The sequence below is a fragment of the Gymnogyps californianus genome, chromosome 21, assembly GCF_018139145.2.
Source record: "Gymnogyps californianus isolate 813 chromosome 21, ASM1813914v2, whole genome shotgun sequence".
Lineage (NCBI taxonomy): Eukaryota > Metazoa > Chordata > Aves > Accipitriformes > Cathartidae > Gymnogyps > Gymnogyps californianus.
In genome coordinates, this window is record NC_059491.1 from 5,002,155 (window position 1) to 5,021,984 (window position 19,830).

The 19,830-nt window shown below is 41.7% G+C and overlaps 1 protein-coding gene across 1 annotated transcript; it reads left to right on the plus strand.

Moving 5' to 3' along the window:
- The first annotated feature begins 585 nt into the window (after positions 1 to 585).
- SLC25A33 (solute carrier family 25 member 33) lies at positions 586 to 18,763 on the plus strand. Its single transcript, XM_050909401.1, has 7 exons — positions 586 to 635; positions 9,664 to 9,843; positions 12,950 to 13,027; positions 14,572 to 14,672; positions 15,817 to 15,883; positions 17,229 to 17,512; positions 18,191 to 18,763. Exons 1-7 carry the CDS (start codon positions 586 to 588, stop codon positions 18,391 to 18,393), a joined length of 963 nt encoding a protein of 320 aa, XP_050765358.1. The 3' UTR covers positions 18,394 to 18,763.
- Positions 18,764 to 19,830: the final 1,067 nt, after the last annotated feature.

The window sequence follows — 19,830 nt, forward strand, 5'->3', positions numbered from 1 at the left end:
GCCCAAAGCAAGTGTGAGCTTTAGCATTGGCTCCGACACAGTATAGATATGCTCTGAGGAACTAGCTTTGTGAGCTCCATGGAGATACAGGTGCTAGCACAGGACTATGTGGACGTGCACGCAGTGGTTGTCACCCCTCCGTGGTGACCAGTCACACAAACAACCTCCTATGTATTTCTAACAATACTGTGCCTCATAAAGCCATCCCGCCGTACGCTGCACGGCCCAAGCAGGTGGGCAGGCAGTTCTCAAGCCGGCCGGAGGCATCGGCGCACAAACGGAGTCCTCGTCGGCAACCGGCCGCGCTCCGCTGCCTCCAGCTGCGCCGACGCTCAGGGCGGCTCCCGCGGCACCTTCCCGCCCCGGAGAACCGGGCTCCCGGGCTCCCCGCTGCGGCACGGCCCGCCCCTCGCGCCCAAGCGGGGGCGGTGTTGCCCGCGGTGACGTCACGCGCGGCCGTTTGACGCATCACGCGCCGCCCGCCGGCGTCACGTGCGCGCCGCGGCCCGGCCTCCGCCTCCAGCTCCCGCCGGCGGAGCCGGAGCCTGGGCCGGCGGCGGTAGCGGCAGCAGCAGCAGCAGCAGCATGGCGGGCGCCCCGCAGGAGAACACGCTGCTGCACCTCTTCGCCGGGGGGTGAGTGCGGCCTCCGCCGCGGCGGAGGGCTGGGCTGGGCGCCGAGGGCGCGGGGTTACGGCCGCTGTGGAGGGGCTGCCGCCCGCCGGGGGAGGCTCCGCAGAGAGGGACGCGGCGGCTCCCCGCCGGGGTGCCCGGCCGCTGCCTCAGATGAGGGGCGGGCTGGCGGCAGGGGTGGCTGCGGCCCTCCCGGCGGCCTGCCCTCCCCGCGGCACGCCGGCCGGCAGCGGGGAAGCGGGCTGTGGGCGCCGGGCGCAGCCCGCGTTTTTTCCACCGTCTCCCTCACAAACCTGCGCGCCCTCCGACCAGCCGTTTCAGTGACAGGCGGCTTTCGCCTTGCTGTCTGTGTAAAGGAGGCAAGGCAAGCGGTGCCTTTCCAGAATTAGAAAATACATCCTTAGCGAGCCAAGCAGGAAGGGTAAGAAAGGATCATGGTGTGACTTGAGGTCAGCGCTGGGCAGAGTTAGTTGGGCTGCTGTGACATTTAGCTATATATAAGTTCAAAATCTTATATAGCTGTGGTATCCAGCTCTGTTAAATGAAACACTTTACTCTGAATCTTGTCCTCATAAGTGGCTCCTGCTGAGTCAAGCAGGAACTGAGGGATGTCATCCAAAAAGCATTGTCTGGACAGCAGGCTTATGCTTTCTGATGGACCACAGCTTGATTTTGTAAAGGAACGTATTTGCACAACACTTCAATAAGCTCTGTGTAGGTGACAGTTAATAATGGAGGTTCTAAACAGTGGAGGTTGTGTAACTGCCTGATCCATATGATTATACTGAAAAGCAAGTACTCCAAAAAGGGAAGAAGGATGGGGGGAAAGAGAGTTAGAGAAGGTCCTGGTACTTCTGAGTAAGTGACCTGGCATGCCAGGCCACTGCTTTTAAGTTCTTGCAAGGAGTTGTAAACTTCTTATTTTCGTAGTGTTGAGAGTTTAAAGTAACAACCCCACAAACCACCAACCAAAACCCTCCCAAAAAGCCATGTTAATTAACTTATTACAGTAATAGTAGTCCAGTAAGATCATTTTATGGTGTAAATTAAAAATAAATTAAAAAAAAATTATCTGTCATGCAGATAGTAAGTGCTGTTGTATGCACTTCTGTCCCTATCGGATATCTTCTTTTGTTTTAATCTTTTTTTTTAATGGTTTAAACTATCTAAGTAGTAGAATATTCTGTAGTGCTTGTCAGCTGACAATAGTTAGGAAGTCAACATGAAATCTCTTGTTAGTTTAAATCTGTTTAATAATAGACCATTGTTTGTTCTGTTGCTAAACAGGAGACTTCAGTCTCCTCTGACATGTCCCTGGAGCAGTAAGTTCATTTAATATAATATTAAACACAACAAAGCTAAGTTTTTCAGAGACACTGCCCTCCTCCTGCTGACTTGGATACTATGTGTTGTTTTAAGTCCTCTCTCTCCCCCGCCTCCCCCACTTGCCTTAGAGTACTACCTGGAGCCTGTGACAGAAACAGGACCTGAATGTACGCGTGCAACTTGTTTGGATAGTAACAGTGCCTGTCCAGAACTCTAGGTGTCCTCACATAACTCATCAGACTATAAATAAATAGGAATTTTAAACTCATCAGCGTTTTAATCTAGTACTGGATGATCACCATCTTCCTTACTCATTTAACGTATCCTCTACCTTCTCTAAGGATCCTAGTAAACATTTTCTGCAGCAGGCCTAGGAAGTCACCAGGTCCGATCTGTTTTTGAGAGCGCATAGGGAGAAAGAATGGAAACGCAGCAGGGAATATCCCCCTGACCACTCTGGTATAATAAGATTGATCTATTTCTAAAGCAGTGATGAAAATACAGCACAGAGGAAAGAGATGGTCTGTTAGGGTATACAGGCCTTTAAATGTTCATTGCTGGACCTGATTCTTGTTCTGCCTATCTTGTTATTTACAGAGACACGGGAAAGTGTACCGTCATTTATATTGCTGTGGTGTTATGAAAAGGAAAATGAGACAGCAAATTTAGTCTTCTCATGCACCAGCCAATGCTAAAGTGTTTGATCCACCACCCACCCACCCACCATCCAAACAGTTTATTTCAGAGCGGTTCCCTGTTCAACTTCTGTATCCTGTGTGTGTACATGTCTACTAATGCTACTATCTCTGCTTTTCAAGTGAGAAATACAGACTTCGTAGGGGGCGCTGGATAGAACAAGAAATTGAACATCAATTTCGAACTGTTGCCCAAGCTATTAAAGCACCTTTCTCTACATGTAAGAAATGTTGTAGGAAATAAGTGATGTGTTTGGAGGGGTGCTGGACCAGCCAGCTGATAGGCAAGCTAGAAGCCCAAATTATATTAGATATGAGGCTCTGTGCCATGTCTGCCTTACGCATTTCGGTTTTTAGTAGTAGTAGTGGTAAAGGTTGCCTGCTCAATAAAATCTGATTAGAGGAGCTCAGCTGTGATAATATTTTGCTACATCTATTAAATCATCAAAGGAATTTTAGAAAGAATTGTTAGTGTGTTAGTGCTTGAGTAATAGTCTCTGTTGAAGTCCTTCCTCAGTCCTTCAAATACCTTTACCTTTGCACTTTCTTTCAGAGAGCCCTGTTATAATAAATGGGTGTATTGTGACACGAAGCTGTTTGCAGAATCAGGACCTTGGATAAAATTACCCCTCCAGCAGAAGAAAGTGTTGAAAGTTCAGAATACTTTACAAGTTGTGTAAGATGCTAACCTTTGTTCAATTGTAAAGTATTTTTTGCTGATAAGGCAAGAGCAGCCCATTCAGTTGAAATAATTTTGATAGAGACATTATTGGTATTACGATAGCTTCCTGTGAAGGTGAGGATGGGGTGTGGTGTCAGCTTAAGATGATGTGATACAGTATCCTTATGTGTGCACAAAAAAGGCAGGCCAGCCTCAGATAATCTTAATGGCCAGAATAGAAGTGTTTAATACTTCAAAGGCTAGAAGTGATGGAAGGCACTTGAATATTGGAAAGTGTTCTCCAGTTGTTGAAAGAGACTGCTTCCTATTAGCCAGCTTATTATAGGAAGACAGACTCATTGGCTTCCTTTTGTTTCTGTTAGTTCCTTTTCAGGCTTACAATAGTAACAGCAAATCAAAGGGTCTTGGCATTTTGATGGGAAGATGCTCTGAGGGCAGGGAAGATTTCAGAAGCAGCAAAGAGAATGATGCCTAAGTTGCACAACAGATGTAAGCGTGTTTACAAGTCTGGATTCCTGCTTCCCTGCTGAAGTCAGTGCAGTTGTTGTTTGGGAAGAACTGTGGACTAGGCTGCAGCAGAGGTTACTCCATGTTGTCTTTCCAGCTGGAGTAATACTTTTTACTACAGGGATTTCCTAAGAAATGGTATTTAGAGGCTGCAGTGCCCTTCATAGAACTGACAAAGAGCAAAAACTGGGAACAGACTTTTTATCTTGATTTCGTATAGGTACTGCGTGATACATATTCTTCAGTGGTTTTGTTCAAACTGGGGGGACTGTTTGTTTGAGTAAACCATGTTTGTGACTTTTTTTCCTGTCTTGGTATTGAGGCCTAAGTCCATAAATCCCTTGCTCCTATGGCTCTGAAAAGCAACCTTAGATACCAAAGCTTGCTTAAGCCACCTGTAAAAGAGTTGGAAGCATACTTTGGGAGGGTTGGTGACATCAAGCTGCTTTGAATTGAGGGCATAGTGACATCTGTCTCCATGGGCATAGGTTGATTGTCTCAGTTGCAGCTGAGAGATGTTTGATGCAGTAGGTTGCTGAGAGCCTTGTTTAAAGTGTTGAATTTGACCTGGGTTTGCCTGAGTGTTTAGTACAGCTCACAGAACTAATGAAAAGTTACTCCCCAAATTAGTAACCAAACGAGTTGTGGGGAAAGGGACTGGTATACTGCTGCCATGGATGTTAATTGTTAAGCAGTGTTCTAATGCTGACAAACCATTTGGGAAATAATGTTTCCATTTGTAAAATGGAGAGAAGCAGTCTTCACCTGAAGTATATGTGTCTGCTATACTGTGTGGTCTAGGACAGCTAGAGTTGATGATGAGATTGACTGTCTTCTAGCCCTCTACCTAGTTTAGGTTCTAATGTGCATTTTGTAATTCACTAACAGTGTATCAACTCAAGGAACACAGTAAGTGCTTACAGGAATATCTACACCCGATGATAACATTATTAGCTGGAAGTTTATTGAATGCTTAGTAACTCAAAATTAAGGCATTGGGAACAGTCTGTATTGTTTTGGTACTCAATTTCCTCTGGCATCTGAGAATGCCGCAGCTTGTTTTGTTTACAGTCTTGACAATGCAGTAATGAAATATCAAAGATATAACCTGCTTTGCTGTTTATGCTATGCATGTCATGCTAGAGCATGTGGCATGTTTTAGAAAAACAGAATGAAATTCCTATTGCAAATACAATCTCATTTAAAACATGTCGCACTTGCTGCGAATATACTGCTCGCTTTGGGATTTTCCTATGTGCCTTCTGGGCATGATTCTATGTCAGCAACCAGGAAAGCAGATAGTACTCTGCACTGTTAGTGCCGTGGTTTAGCTGTATCCCTGGCTGTGCCACTGAATTCAGTGGGACAGAGTCTTGCAGCTGTGTTCGGGGAGCTCTACAAGCTTCTGAAGCCATCAGAGGGGGTCCAGTCAATAGTACCAAATGATTTCCTCAGGTGTATTTTGATGTCTAGAGCCATATGTGGTGCCGTCCATGAAGAGTGAATTGACGTATACTTGTCAACCTGGTTCTAAGTGGCCCATTAAGTATAGTTGCCAGAGTATTTGCACTAATACTTCTCTTGCTGGTGTTTCACTTGACTACTGTCTGTCAAACATTCACTGTTAAATGTTGAGAGTAGTTGCTGTTGTTTGGGGAGGAAGAGGTAATTTCAAATGCGCACACAGCAAAATGTGTCAGGCTGGGTTATAAGTTATGATTGCTCTAACCAAGCAGCTCATCATCTTTGCTTATGATGTTGGTAAAGTTGGTGGTACTCTAATGAAAGATCATTAAAGGTTTGGATGCTCCCTCCCCACCCCCCAAACTTCCTTTAACATTCAGCATTGTGTTGTTATTCGTATTAAGAATATTGCTCAGTGATTAAATCTAGGACGGATGAAGTAAGCCCTACTCTTAATTAAGAGTCTTGGCATCTATATCAATTGTGCTAGTGGGTGTGCTGAGAGTTTATTTCAAGTGCAAGTCATTGGTATATCAGGAGTGGATTTTGTAAAGATAGAAAGCTGGCAGCAAGAGGAAAAATTGGAATTGGATTTTGAGATTTGCATCCTTGGCAGGTTTTTTAAACTGGGTTGTCTTTTCATGGAAGTAAATAATTTTTCTGCAGCTGTTAATGTATAGTCATGTATCTCCATAAACACAAAGTATGTTTCATATTCTCAGAGCAAGAGTTTCCTTAGTTCCTTTGTTTGCACCTCACAAAGCAGAGAACTGTATTTTACTACTGTAACGGCCATATATGCCTGGCCCATCATGTAACTAGAGGGGGCATTCAAAGCCTGAAGTACAAATACTGTTTTTCTGGCAGTAAGTGACAGGCCAAAGCTGATGAATTGTTGAGTGTCTCACACTGAAGAAATTTTGTATCTGTGATACATGCAGAGCATAGCTGGGAACCTCTTGTTATAGGCTTGCCGTGTGACCTGTTGGAGATACTCTGCTATAGTGTTTTGTTTCTAGGGAGGTTTCTATCTTTTGACTAAGGACAGATTCAGACATTGTTCTGGGATTTTTGCAAGAGGCTAGTGCAGTAAACACTGCTTAACATCTTTGGAACTGTAGTTCTGCACTGATGTCTCAAAAAAAAAAAACCCTGACTCAAACCAGGATGAAGACATGGAGGTTGCAGCATAAGATTTTCCCAAATCAAATTTATCTGGCTGCATATCCATGGTCTAAATCTTTCAGGGTTTATGGCTGTTTATGTAGCTGAGGAAAGCTGTTTGTTTCTCCTTTCTTCCCAGATGTAGGCATTTGGAACACCGTAGGAATACAAAGTGTTTCTTTTATGCACAGTGTGTTATTTTTTCAGCCATCTTTCCAAGGAACAGAGCAACACCAGGGTATGATGTGTAGAATTCCCATGTGGAGGAAAATCAGCTCATCTGAAAAAGCTGCCCAATACATCAAAGTCCTTACTTGAACTATTTGCTGCGTATTTATATTTGGGACATAATATATGCACCCAGTTGACATTCTGAGAATTGCTCTGTTAGATAATGTTTTTTTCTTAAATGTCACACTGACAACATAAACTCTGAGCTGTTAAAACTGATGATGGAGATATTAACTCATTGTGTTGAATATCAGAGGATTACATATGCATTACTGGAAGTACTTAAATATTAAAGGCTGCATAAATTAACTGGATTATCAAACTAAAAGGATGAAAGGCAAGGAGTGGGCTAGGAAGGCAAGAAGACAGCTGATGCAGGAGGGAATATGCCAGAGAGGCTAAAAAATTGTATGGCAAGATGTCACTCTAGCCTGAGCAGCTGGTAGTTCAGAAACAGCAAATGGAGTTTCAGTGTTCTGAATTTAACACATTCAGAATTAACAACACAATTGTTACTGTGGAAGTATTGTTTTAATGTTCATAAATGTGAAATAAATGAGGACTGAAGACGGAGTACACAGTAGTGGAGCACTGGTAGATAAATGAATTGGGACTTAAGGCAATCAAACTCTCTTCATTGAGTTCCCACAGACTTACAATTTCTCTTGAGTATGTTGGTTAGTCAGGTGTTAATTGTACATACTTGTGTCTGTATTGGATATATGTAGTAGGAAAGGTGGCAGTGGGGATCTGCAAGAGGGATCCTCAAAACACTTCCTGCTCCAAGTTATAAGTGTGAGCTGTGGGAACAGGAAAGGTTTTGCTGGAGAAGCCATTCCTGACCTGTCTTTTTCCCCCAAGATCTAATTTCAGAGAAATGTGAGCAACATGAGATGCATCTGACAAAACAGAGAAGGATAAACTGAAGCGATGTCCTCCAGAGTAGTATTGACACAACAGAAGGCTTGTGTCCAAGCCCTGGTTCAGCACACAGAATAATCAGAGGCCTACACAAAATAATCAGAGGACTGATAAGGTCTCTGTGAACACTGTTGTTTTTGAGCCAAATGACACAACTTCAGCTGCTATGTACCTAGTTCCATGAACAACTTTGTGACTTCATTCAACAGTCAAAGTATAAGTGGTTTAAAAGGATGAAGGCAAAGCTCTTTCTTATAGTATCTGTCACTTTGGATGTATTGATTGTCCCTAGTTTAGGTTTTTTGCCCTTTCACCAGGGAAGAGGAAGAAGCAAGAACTTAGAGGAGAAACTCATTGAAGCATGCTGTTAAATCGTATTGCCAGTCTCAGTGAAAACACAGTTTCTTCTGTTGGATGTGTTTGTATTTGAAAAGCATACTGTTTGGAATAATGTACTTGGACAGAATCTTGAAGAACGTGAAGACTGTAGTGAGGAAGTTGTATTCCCCAGCCATGGGATGTCCTTTTGAACCTTATAAAGAACTTTAATTTTTGTGGTTGTACAGCCAGGGTGGCCAGGCTGTTAATGCAAGCGCAGGGGCTTCAGAGTTTTGGCAAAGAATGGTTACTGTTTGATATAAAACATACTGTTTCAGCAAGCAAAATAAGCTGTACTGGATAAAGCATTTATAAACTAGTATGTATCTACAGCTTGGATTTCTCTGCCATTCTTTAATTGCCCTTTTCCTTGTGTTTAAAAAAAGATTCTCCTAGTAAAATAGTTCATGTGTAGATGGGGCTTTAGAAAATATGCACTAGTACCTTTATTAATGTCCTTTTATGGATCTCTGTTCCCAAATTAGTGCATGCAAACTTCTTATGACTCTAGCAAGCAATGCTTTTTTTATGTGCAAGACAAAGGATAGGACCTTTTTTTTAATTCATTTCCCTTTCATGGAAAACTACTTAAATTACAATTTCACATTAACATCAAAGAGAGTTAAGTTGTTGACTCATGGTGTTTTCTAAGGCGAATCACAAACACAGGTTTTTGAAGGAATCACATGCTTTGACACTTGTGTAAACAAAGAAAATATTTCCTAATCAATAGGTTCAGTTGTAGTAAATGCCCTTGGAAAAAACCTGAAATCTTTAGTTAAGTCTTCTTAAATCCTGGTGTGCTTTTTCTGAGGCTCGGTCTGACTACATTGAGATGAGTATATGCCTATTATAGGATCATTTATTTCTTCGTTATATATATATTTATATATATGCGTGTGTGTGTCTATATGTGTATGTATACACACGTGTGTGTGTATAATATTTTATTTTTGTCCTTCTGTTATCAGAGTATGGGAATTCTGTTCTTTAGTAGCCTTTCTGTCCTGTTATTCTGCTTTCCCACCTTCCCTCTCATCCTTGCAGCTTCCTTTCCCCTACCCCCCCAAAAGAGTTGATATCCATTGTTTTTAAGAGGGCCTAACTTAGTGTAGTTTTGATATTTGCTACTTCTGTGAACAGCTGGTTTAATCGTAAGTACTGAAATGGTGAAGAATTATATTGCTGTGTTTTCAGTCTACAGTGTCCTAATCCCCAGTGGCTTGTTCTCATCTGCCCGCTTCCTGCTTCCCATAAGAAAAATCTGTCCAAGGCTATGTCTGTTTTAGGACAACAACCTCTGAAACATAGATGCCTCTGAAGTTCTTACAGGCAGAATTCCAACTCCTGGCAGAACACGGAACCAGCAGATGGTCAGTCAGGGATTTTTTGTTAGTGCTGGGTATCATCTTTGTGTTTACCAGTCTCATCACTACACATGATCATTATAACAGTTTCTCAACCTTCTCTCCCCTCCCCTGGGGCTTGGGAACAGTCTCCCTTGCCTAATGCCAAAACTGCCCTGCTTCCTAATAATTTGTCCACAATGTGGAGCAACTGGAGACAAGTCTTCAGATGTTATTTATACGCCATGCTGTGATTTGACACATCTGTGCAGCTATGTTTTCCTGACTCTGTCTTCTGTTTAAATTGTATTTTACAGATGCGGAGGAACGGTTGGTGCCATCTTTACATGTCCCTTAGAGGTAATAAAGACTAGGCTCCAATCTTCAAAGCTAGCCTTCCGGGCTGTCTACTACCCACAAGTCCAGCTGGGGACCATCAGTGGTGAAGGAATGGTCAGGCCAACATCTGTATCACCTGGGCTCTTTAGTGTTCTCAAGTGAGTACTGCTCCTCCTGTCGTTCAATGTTGCTTGACACCAGTGATCTGAGTTTCAATTCCTCTGTGCAAACATGGAATGCAAATGTTGCTCCAGACTTGCACTGGAAGGATTCATGTCAGTTGGGCTTCTGCCTTCAGCAGTAGAAAGATAAATCATTCTTTTAAAAACACATACATATTCAGGACTCCTGAGCGTTCCTTTGAACTTCCACAGAAATTTGTTTCCACCACTTAGAAACTTTCCAAAGTGGATTGATTTGAATAAGTGTCTGAAGGTGTTATTTTTAAATTGTCTCCTCATATTTCAGCTTTTTGGTAGTTATGACTTCCTAGGGATCAATACACAGGACATACTGTAAACTTTTGATATGCCTTAGCTTGTGGGAACTATCACAGAAAATATTCTGGAGGAAAGGGCTTTTTCTCTTTTTCAATACTGAGAAGTGTCATCTTTGTCTCTTATTGGGAATAATCATGTTTACTCTCTCCTTTGAGCATTGGAACAGGTAATCCTTACTAGCTGGGGCCAATTCTTGGCAAATGATTGAAGGACTGCATAAGCCATATACGCTGTCTTTTTCTTTTTCCTGGAGCCATTCCCAGTTTGCTTTGAGTGGCTAGTAGAGATTCTTGTTGCTATTGCTACCCAGGCTATTTACCTGTTTGATGGAGGGAAGTTTTAATTCCTGTCTTGAAGTGCTCTCTCTTTAGAGTGTCGTGTAAAAGTGAGAGCCTGTAGCCTTTCCATCACCTTAATGGACCAGCATTGTAACAAGGTTTCTGATTCTATGCACTTAGTGATGCATGTCAGCCCCTGATCTGTCTTTGAAGCTGGCCCTGCTTTGAGCGTGAGTTTGAACCAGATGACCTCCAGAATTCTGTGTTCCCATATATTTTACGTTATGCTTGTCTGCACTCTTGTGTGGATGATCTATAACTGAAACTTATGGGAGTGGGGGAAGGACACGTTTTGCAAAAGCAGTCTCACTAAAATATAATGTCTAATTGGGGTCTTGGAAGTTTTTATCTTTTCCTCAGCTATAGCTGACCTAATGAGCTCTCCGCTGTTTGCTATTAGATGTTGTCTTTGCCAATTATTATTATGCATCAATCCTATCTACACCTGTATTACTTACGATCTCTGTTAAAAGCCTTCTGTGTGGTTCAGACTGCAGCAGTTGATGCTCCAGCTGTTCCCTTTTCAGATGTGTATTCATAAAGAAGAGGAAATGTGAAATCATCTAGCTTACAACTGCTGAATAGTTTTACCAGTAACACCGAAGTCCAAATCTCTACTACTGTATTTCATATCAAAGCGCAATAAACTTATGGTTCAGACCTCATGCAAATGGATTGAGTTATTTGGATCATTGGGCACCCCAGGGCGATGCAGAGGGGTCCTGTGTAGATCAGGTAGCAGAAATGCCAAAGAAAATAATGGCTAGCAAAGCAAGTTGAATGATTTTATGTAAGGCCAACATGCTTGGCAGATTGCCTGGGGAGAAGCTGCACAGTTATACAACAGTACAGTGCTAATTCAAATTCTCTGCAGAACTATCTGGCTAGAGTCATTCTGGGACTGGAGTTTTCTGTATTGTAAACAGTGCTTCTTTCCCCTGCCAAACATTTCTTTGTCTATTCAGAGGTGAGTCTAGAGCAATTCGTGACTGAAAATGTAAGGTAGTGCCAGTTGCCTTTGATTTTCATCTCCTTTCCCTTTGCTATCTTTTCACCTTGCAGCATTGGACTTCAGGCAGCTGTAACTAAAGCAAGTGAAAACTTCAAGGCACAAGGCTCTTAATTCATCCTCTTGGCCCATCTTTTTCTGGGGTTGTCTTTTTTTAGGGAGAGAAGAAACGGTTTAAAATTGGGTCAACCTTTTAATATATTTATTAAGCTTATTAAATTTGGTGACTATGATCTTAATCTTATTTCACTTCAGGAATTGCTCAGCTGCATGTATCACCAAGTTTTTGACCTGCTTACTTCAGAGGATTGAGAAGTGAGAGCAAAATATTTATGCTGTCATTCCCTTCCAGGCAGCATCTATGAAGAACAGATAATGCTATTGATTATGATCTTTCTGATAAAATACAAATGTATGAGGAAAGAAGTGAAGTTAGGTCTCTTGCTTTTACTATTCCATCCCTTTCTCAGTCCTGGTCATGCATGCATTGCCAAACTGGATACGACTTGGGCCTTCTGGTTTTGGAAAATTGTATGGCTAAAGAAGCAGCCATTAGAGCCCTACATATGAAATTGCTCTTTAAGAGCTAAACGTGTTGAGTATGAAAGCCCCTTAACTGCTGTAAATAGAAAGAAAATAGGTACTCAGGAGGGCAGGTTAAGCCCGCTGCTGAATAGAAAGCACTCCAGAAGGACAAGCTGTTTTTGTCTAATCCATTTAAGATTCTGATGAGTCACCCCAGCTGGAATCTGCAGTCGTGACTGTTAAGTGACAAAGAACAAGTAGTTGGTGGATCTGTCTCCTTGGAGACACTCAGCCCTGCAGTTTACACAGAAAGTTCAACTGTGCTGCAGAAAAAGGGTTTCAGAAGCTCCTATATCTTCTTCTGTCTAACGAGCTCAGTTTTGGAATCTGTGGGGAACATTCTCAACAGTGCTAATGACCTAGAAAGCAAACTCTGAAAAATTGGCAGTTCCAACAGGTGCACGTGAACTACCCATGGAGCCTGGTGTTATCTGGATTTTCTTGCATGGTTTTCACATGGTGAGTTCAGTTAAGAGGGCTGCTGTCTGGCAGATTGTGCACTGAAATCCCATCGATTACTGGACTGTATCTGGCTTTCACTGGTAAATACTTCGCTGTTTACTAGTGTTTGGCTGTTGTTTTAGACCTTGTAAATACGTCTGCTGTTAGTAGTGCAAGGAATTTGTAGGATTGGTCTTTTTTAATGAGGCACTGGAGCAAGGTATTGTACAGAACTTGGCAGCTGCTGGGAAAGCTGTCCAAACAATTTATCTTCTTATTGCTTTTGTACAGTTCTTTTGACTGACTAACAGAACAAGAAGCATAACTTTTAACCCAAATACTATCCTCCCCCCCCCCCCCCCCCCCCCCCCCCGTTTGTTTTTATTTTAAGGTCAATTCTGGAAAAAGAAGGACCAAGGTCACTCTTCCGAGGGCTGGGTCCAAACTTGGTTGGAGTTGCACCATCAAGGTAAATACTTAAACGATTGCTAAAAGACACATTTAAGGTACCAACCCAAATGTTGCAGTGCATTCGTAATTCAAAAGGATAGGTCATGAAGTTATCCTATCTGTAAACTGAGATTTGTGCATGTATACTGCACGGTATACATACCAAGAAATACTTCTAAAAATCTGCTTTATACTTGTATAACACTGGAAGGTGCAGATTAAATAGGGCACTTAAGTGGCTCTCGCAATGACTTGGAATTTGTCGTGTGCTTGAGAAAACAAGAGAAAGTAGTGCAGAAAAATCTGTAGGATTAATATTTGCCTTTTTCTAATATGATCTGCTGCTTCCCTGCGAATACATAAAAGTGCTTGCCAAACACTGAGTAGGAGCTAGATGCTAGGGGAGAGGAGTACCTATCTGGTCCTTGATTGCCTAAAGTCTTCTCGAATGAAAAACTGCAGCTGAGGAGGAGAGACTTGCATTGCTGCCACATAACCCCAAAGGGGTGTGTGTGTCCCTTTTTAACGTTTGGTTTGTTTTTTTTTTTTAACAGCAACAACAAAAGTAGCTACAAAGTTTGTTTGTATTTGGAAGTCTTACAGGCACCTAAATGGTTTCCACATGTACCTATGACTGTCCCATTTTTGGCAGGGCTGAAGATTTGCCTAGCATATGTTAAAACTTGTTAGCAGTCGTGAAATTGGCAGATGTTCTCTGCCTGAAATTGAACCAGTTAAAAAAGAACTTGAAGAGTGGTGTACTCCCTCTCTGGCCTCTTGCCTAGTAGGTAGGACGTTCCCCCCCGGAAGTGGAGAATCCTATTTCTGTACAGGTAATTTTTGCAGCAGGGATCTGAATCCAAGACTGCCTGCTTTTTCATGCAACTTGCTCATGCTGTCTTTTGTGTTCCTTCATATTCTTCCATAAGATTGGAATAAGGTACTTTATGGAAATTCTTAAATTATAGCTACCAATATCCATGTTTTTCTAGGAGTTTACTTCAAGGAGCTGTGATCTGAACATGGTTCAGACAGCTTCTTACTCATCATATTGACTGTTGCAGATCAGCTGAGCTTCCTCTATTCCTATGCATTATGTAGGGATTTGAGGTGCATAAAACTTTTTCATTTCAGTCCAGGGTTAAGTGTTTAAAGCATGAAGTGCTGCTAATGCAGTTACAGTGCCGAACAAATTTATGGAAAACATAGGCTCCAGGTGGGAAAGTGACATTCCCAAATTTACAAAGTGTGTTTAACGCCAGAGCTGGTGTAGGTATCCAGTCTAACTTGCTTTGTCTGCAAGACCATGTTGCCTCCTATCTCAGACTTGGTGTGAAAGTAAAATATTTCTACCCTATGGGTGTCAAGTCAGCTAGTGGCACTGTAGTGTAAGGAGAAAAAAAAAAACAAACCACCTGGTGTCCTTGTAGATGGAAGTAGTCATGTGGAGGCCTCTTTGGAGAAAAAGTCTTGTTTTTCGGGGAGCGGGGACAAGAATAGTAATGTCTAATTTGATGTTGTGTGTATTACATTGCTTTTCTTCTCTTCCCCTTCCCCCCACAGAGCTGTCTATTTTGCATGCTACTCCAAAGCCAAAGAGCGATTTAATGGCATTTTTGTGCCCAACAGCAACATTGTGCACATTTGTTCTGCAGGTTCTGCAGGTATGTATTTGTAATTCATCTTCCGTATGGTCTGCAGCAATACCCCAGAGTCCAGCCCCTCACCAGTAGCTGGCAATACATGCATTGGTATCTGTGTGGCTCTGAGATGCACCTTAATTCTTTAAAGTATTTATTCCAAGCTGTTGTTGCTACAAGAGTTCTTCTATCCCTCTCAATAGTTAGGAAACGAATAGAGTCAATCATAAGGCGGGGACTGGACTTGGAGTTTGTCTGTACAGGACCTAGGCTAACACCCCAGTCTTGGCTGACAGCTCTGGATAATTGTGGTATATGAATGAGTACAGAGGCCAGTATGTGGCACACTCTGAAAATGTACACTTAATTTGAGGTTGTATATGCCAGAAAACAGGAGTTTGCTAGCTCCTAACTTACCTTGTCTACAGAGGAACTGTTTTCATGTTCAACACTTCGAAATATTTCTAGATTGTTGTTTACTAACTTGGGATGAACTTTTTTCCAACTGCAATGCTATGGTAATGTCTCTGACTGTAAGGAAAAAGTATTAGTAGACACCAGCAAACTTTTGATACTGTTTTAGCCAAATTGTTTTAGGATGTTGTATTTTTCCTACCAGGATGGGGAAAATAGTTTGTTCTTGTCGGAAAAATACTGCAGAAGAGCTCCACTAGTTCAAGCATCAGTCACCAGAGTGATCATGAAAAGTAATCTTTCCCAAACTAACCCCTTAATTATGGGTGGATTCTGTTAATGAGATGGCTCAATGGCACCACCTAGAGCCTTGGGGAAAATAAAAGACTAATACGTGTGTGTTTTCCCCACAGGTTTCCTTTTATTTATTATTCTAAAACCCAGTCAGTAAGGAAGCTATCTTGTCTACAGCAGTCTTTAGGACCATGAAGTACATATTAAAATAGGTGCAAAAAGGAGGAATCCTTTAGGAAATTCCAAGGCCATTGGTCAACGCATCCTGAAGTTTAACATGAGATAGTTCTCTGGCAAGAGAGGGATTGTAAGCTACGCACCTGCATGTCTTTTGAAACCTCTGGATAGAGCTGGTATCTAGAACTGTCTCACTGCACAGTGTATAAAGTTCATGTTTGCCATGGCAATACACAGGCCTGGATTCAGCTATACTTTTGGGGTTTTTTTCTCTTTTTTTCAGCCTTTATCACAAATTCCCTGATGAATCCTATATGGATGGTGAAAACCAGAATGCAACTGGAACGGAAGTAAGTAACTGATTGAGGGAGATGGGATGCCACTGAGTGGCTAAGGGAGCCTCTGGAAAACTGAACTTCCAAGTTTTTACTCATGACTCTGTACTTTGATAGATCTTGCCCGGTTGTTTCCCTGACTCTCAGTTCCACCTTTCAAGCCACCATGCTTCTGCCTGGTCAGACTAAAAGTTAAGCTTCTGTATGTCCTACTTCAGTTTGATGCACAGTTACTATTGAGAAGGATGTGGAAGTTGCCTTGAGTGCTGAGTTAGGTTCAGTTTCTGGTTTCACTGTAAATCTTAAGTTTGGGCATAGCATTTTTTTTCTCTCGGATTCCTGCTTACAGAGTCTTCTGTACTTCAGGGGTTGATGTTGAGGATAAATATATCAAGGACTGAAATGCTTTGATACAGCAATAATAAAGGCTACGGAAAGGTCAGAAGAGCTCACGTGGGAGGCTGCGCATGAGGTTGCAGTCTGTGTCCCATTTGGCAACATCACTTGTACTGATCCTAGATCATACAGATGTGTGTGTTACTGCAACATACCATGTGTGTGTTACTGATACGCAGCTAGGTAGCTGTAAACAGAAAGGGTGATGGTTTTTAAATTGTAATGAAGCCACATTAGTTTAGTTGCATAAAACGTTCTAGAGGCAATAAGAATCTGTTGCAGTGGTTTAATGTTCTTTTGCTTCCTTCAGCATTGTATTACTGTTAACCATACCTCCTGAAGACAGAGAGGGAATTTGACAGTAATATCTTTTAGTTGAGTGATTCACAGTCACTGGTGGATATCGAAGCAATGAGGGACTCTCCTAATAATGTGACTGCTTAGAATGGAAATTCCTTCCTGCAAGGACATGTTAGGTCAGATAAGAAGGATCCTTTAAGGCACCACAACTTTATAAATAATTTATAAGACTTAATTCCAGCACTTCGCAGGGTGGCACCTTTGAACTGAGTGCTGCCTCTTAAAATGAAGGATCATTTCTCCTGTAGCAAACCTCTGTCTCTTGGCCTGCTGAAGATGGCTTTAAATGGAATTACTAGTTTAACACAAAGCAGTGTGTCTTCAATGCTTATTGTCTTTTAAAGCATTGGTGTGAACTGTGACAGACTGGATAGAACTTGAGCTGAAAGAATTATTACAAGTATGTATTAGTGAATTAGCAAAGCCAAGTGTGCACTCTTAGCATGATAGTCCTGCTCTATGCAGCTTTCCTAGAAGATTTTTGGAGTAAAACTTAGCAGAGAACCATTTCTGTAGTTATAAAAACTATTGAAAGCCATGAGGTTTTTTTAATATTAATTCTTTTTCTGGGCTCATTATATGCTCTGTTCTGTTTGTTTTTTAGAGTCAGGGGTTCAAAACCAATGAATGCTTTGCAGTGTGCTAGATATGTTTACCAGACAGAAGGTATCCGCGGATTTTATAGGGGCCTGACTGCCTCCTATGCTGGGATTTCTGAGACCATTATCTGCTTTGCTATTTATGAAAGTTTAAAAAAGCACTTAAAGGAAGTCCAGCTGCCCCCTTCTCCTCCTAATGGGACCGAAAGGAACTCGACAAACTTCTTTGGACTGATGTTTGCTGCTGCTCTTTCCAAGGGCTGTGCCTCTTGTATTGCTTATCCACATGGTATGTTAACTTTTCCATTTATGACTGCAGTAGAACAGCTGTTGCCTGTAATCCAAGACGAATGATGGGGTCTAGGGCTGTAAAATTCTTGGTCATTTGAATGGCCAAATGCATGTTACTGTGGCGTGTGCACGTGCATTAGCATTTTCAGTACTGGTCCCACCATTCCTAGTTAGCCATGTAGTTGGTGATTGGGACTTCCTAGTTTAAAAACAACTCAAAAAATGCCAAAAAGAAATTGAATGCCTAATGATTCTGTTCTCACTAGTAGCCTCATCTAGCTGAGTACCCACAGCCTTTGGGATTCTCTGATCAAGTGGTGGGAAACACTTGTGGGCTAAGCAGTGTTTTTCTTTTTGGATAGATGTGAATGTTATCATGGTTTTATAGAAAGAACAATATTGATTATGTGAGTATCAGTGAAGCATTTAGTTCTGTAGTAGCTTGAATGAGTAAATAATCCATTTATTCCACATGAAAGGGAACTCATCTTTAACTCTGCTTCCTGCCTGAAGGGCAATGTGTACAGGATTCCATGGCTGAAAGTACTGGCAGGCAATTGGTGCAGGAAGGTTTTGATGTCCCTGGGTTTTGCATACTCTTTCCTGGTAATGGCATGTTTCTCAATGGGAAGGTTTAAGTCTTGTTAACTTTGGGCTCTGTTTTACTTTTCTGCAGAGGTCATACGAACACGGCTGCGAGAAGAAGGCACTAAATACAAGACTTTCATTCAGACAGCACGTCTGGTAGCACGTGAAGAAGGCTATCTCGCCTTCTATAGAGGACTCTTTGCCCAACTCATCCGGCAGATACCAAACACAGCCATTGTGTTGTCCACCTATGAGTTAATTGTGTATCTGTTAGAAGACCATGCAAAGTAGCAGAGCCAAGACTCCTGTTACAGACTGTAGACCAATTTCTTCGTTGAACAAATAGTCCTGTAAGAGACTGATGCAGGTGGCAGTGCTGGTGGAAAAACTACAATTCTGTGACCACCTGCTGGATATTTCCTTTTGGATTCATGCTTTCTGAAAGGTCTTGAGTCATTAACGTTAATAGTTAATTATAACTTTTTTTAACTTAATGATAATTAAACTGCTACTAAATTAAATTACACTATTTAATTTAAGTATATGTTTGTCCTTTTCCTTAAGCACAGCCATATGTGGTCAAGGAATGTACCTCATATTATCAAGTGATCTCTTGGACTGATGTTCATTAAAACTGTATTAAAACAGGACAAGAACTGGTTTGGAAATTTGAAACTCTGTCTTCTTACCACTGGAGTCATGTCACTTTTTAGCACTGTAATAGCCTAATGCCCAAATAACTTTGAGAGTTCTTCTGGTTTATTCAAGGTGCATCATTCATTGCTGTGTGAACATCCTGGAGTGTTCAAGTAGGACAATCTTACAGTACGTTTCTCTGTTTTGATAGTATGAAATGTGCACACCAGAATCTCTTAGAAAAGCCACTTACGCTGGCAATATTGCTGGAATATGATTGTGGGAGGCTTTTAGTAAAAATTTAATTACAGTACTGTGTGCACCTATGCATTTGGGATACATGCTTATGCTAGTGTGTGTGAACAGATCTGTCATGACTTGGCTTTTAGACCTTGCTTTTGTGAAGGACTGAGAACATAAGGACAGGCAGTGATTGTGGCCTGGCTGCCCTGTGGAAATTCCATGAGATGCAGTAACTTGGTCATGTATCCTGACCTCAGCCTTTTACTACTATGGGGCTTTTTTGTGTTATGTTTTCCTTATACTTCAATGCTAGGGGTCTGGAGAGTGGAAGAGAGGATAACATAGGTCCCAAACACTATAGACTATAAATGCAGTTCTGGATTCTGCTTTATGATATGATACTCAGGAATATGTCCCTCTTGATTTGATGTCCTTGTAGAGCAGTGCTTCTGATGAGAATGAGATACTATGTTATCTCATGGACACATCACTGGAGTTAACACCAAAAAAATCCACAGCCTATGTAAATAGTTTCTTTATGTCATTACTTGATTTCTTACTGAAGGAAATAAGGATTCGCCAGCTTAGTGCAGCCTGTTGAACAGTTCTCACGTTTCATATAGATGCGATATCTGCCTTCCCCTTCAAAGACACAATATCAAAGGGGTATTCTTCAACAGTAGTCATGATAAAGTTCTACCTATCAGTTCCTGAAATCAAATATCCTGCATACTTGAGATTAGTCCTTTCATAAATATTAGAATATGCTTTTAATTTTGGTAGTCTCTTTACCACTTGTATTGCAGCAGTACCTTGCGATTAAAGTATTGTATATGAATAATTACTGAT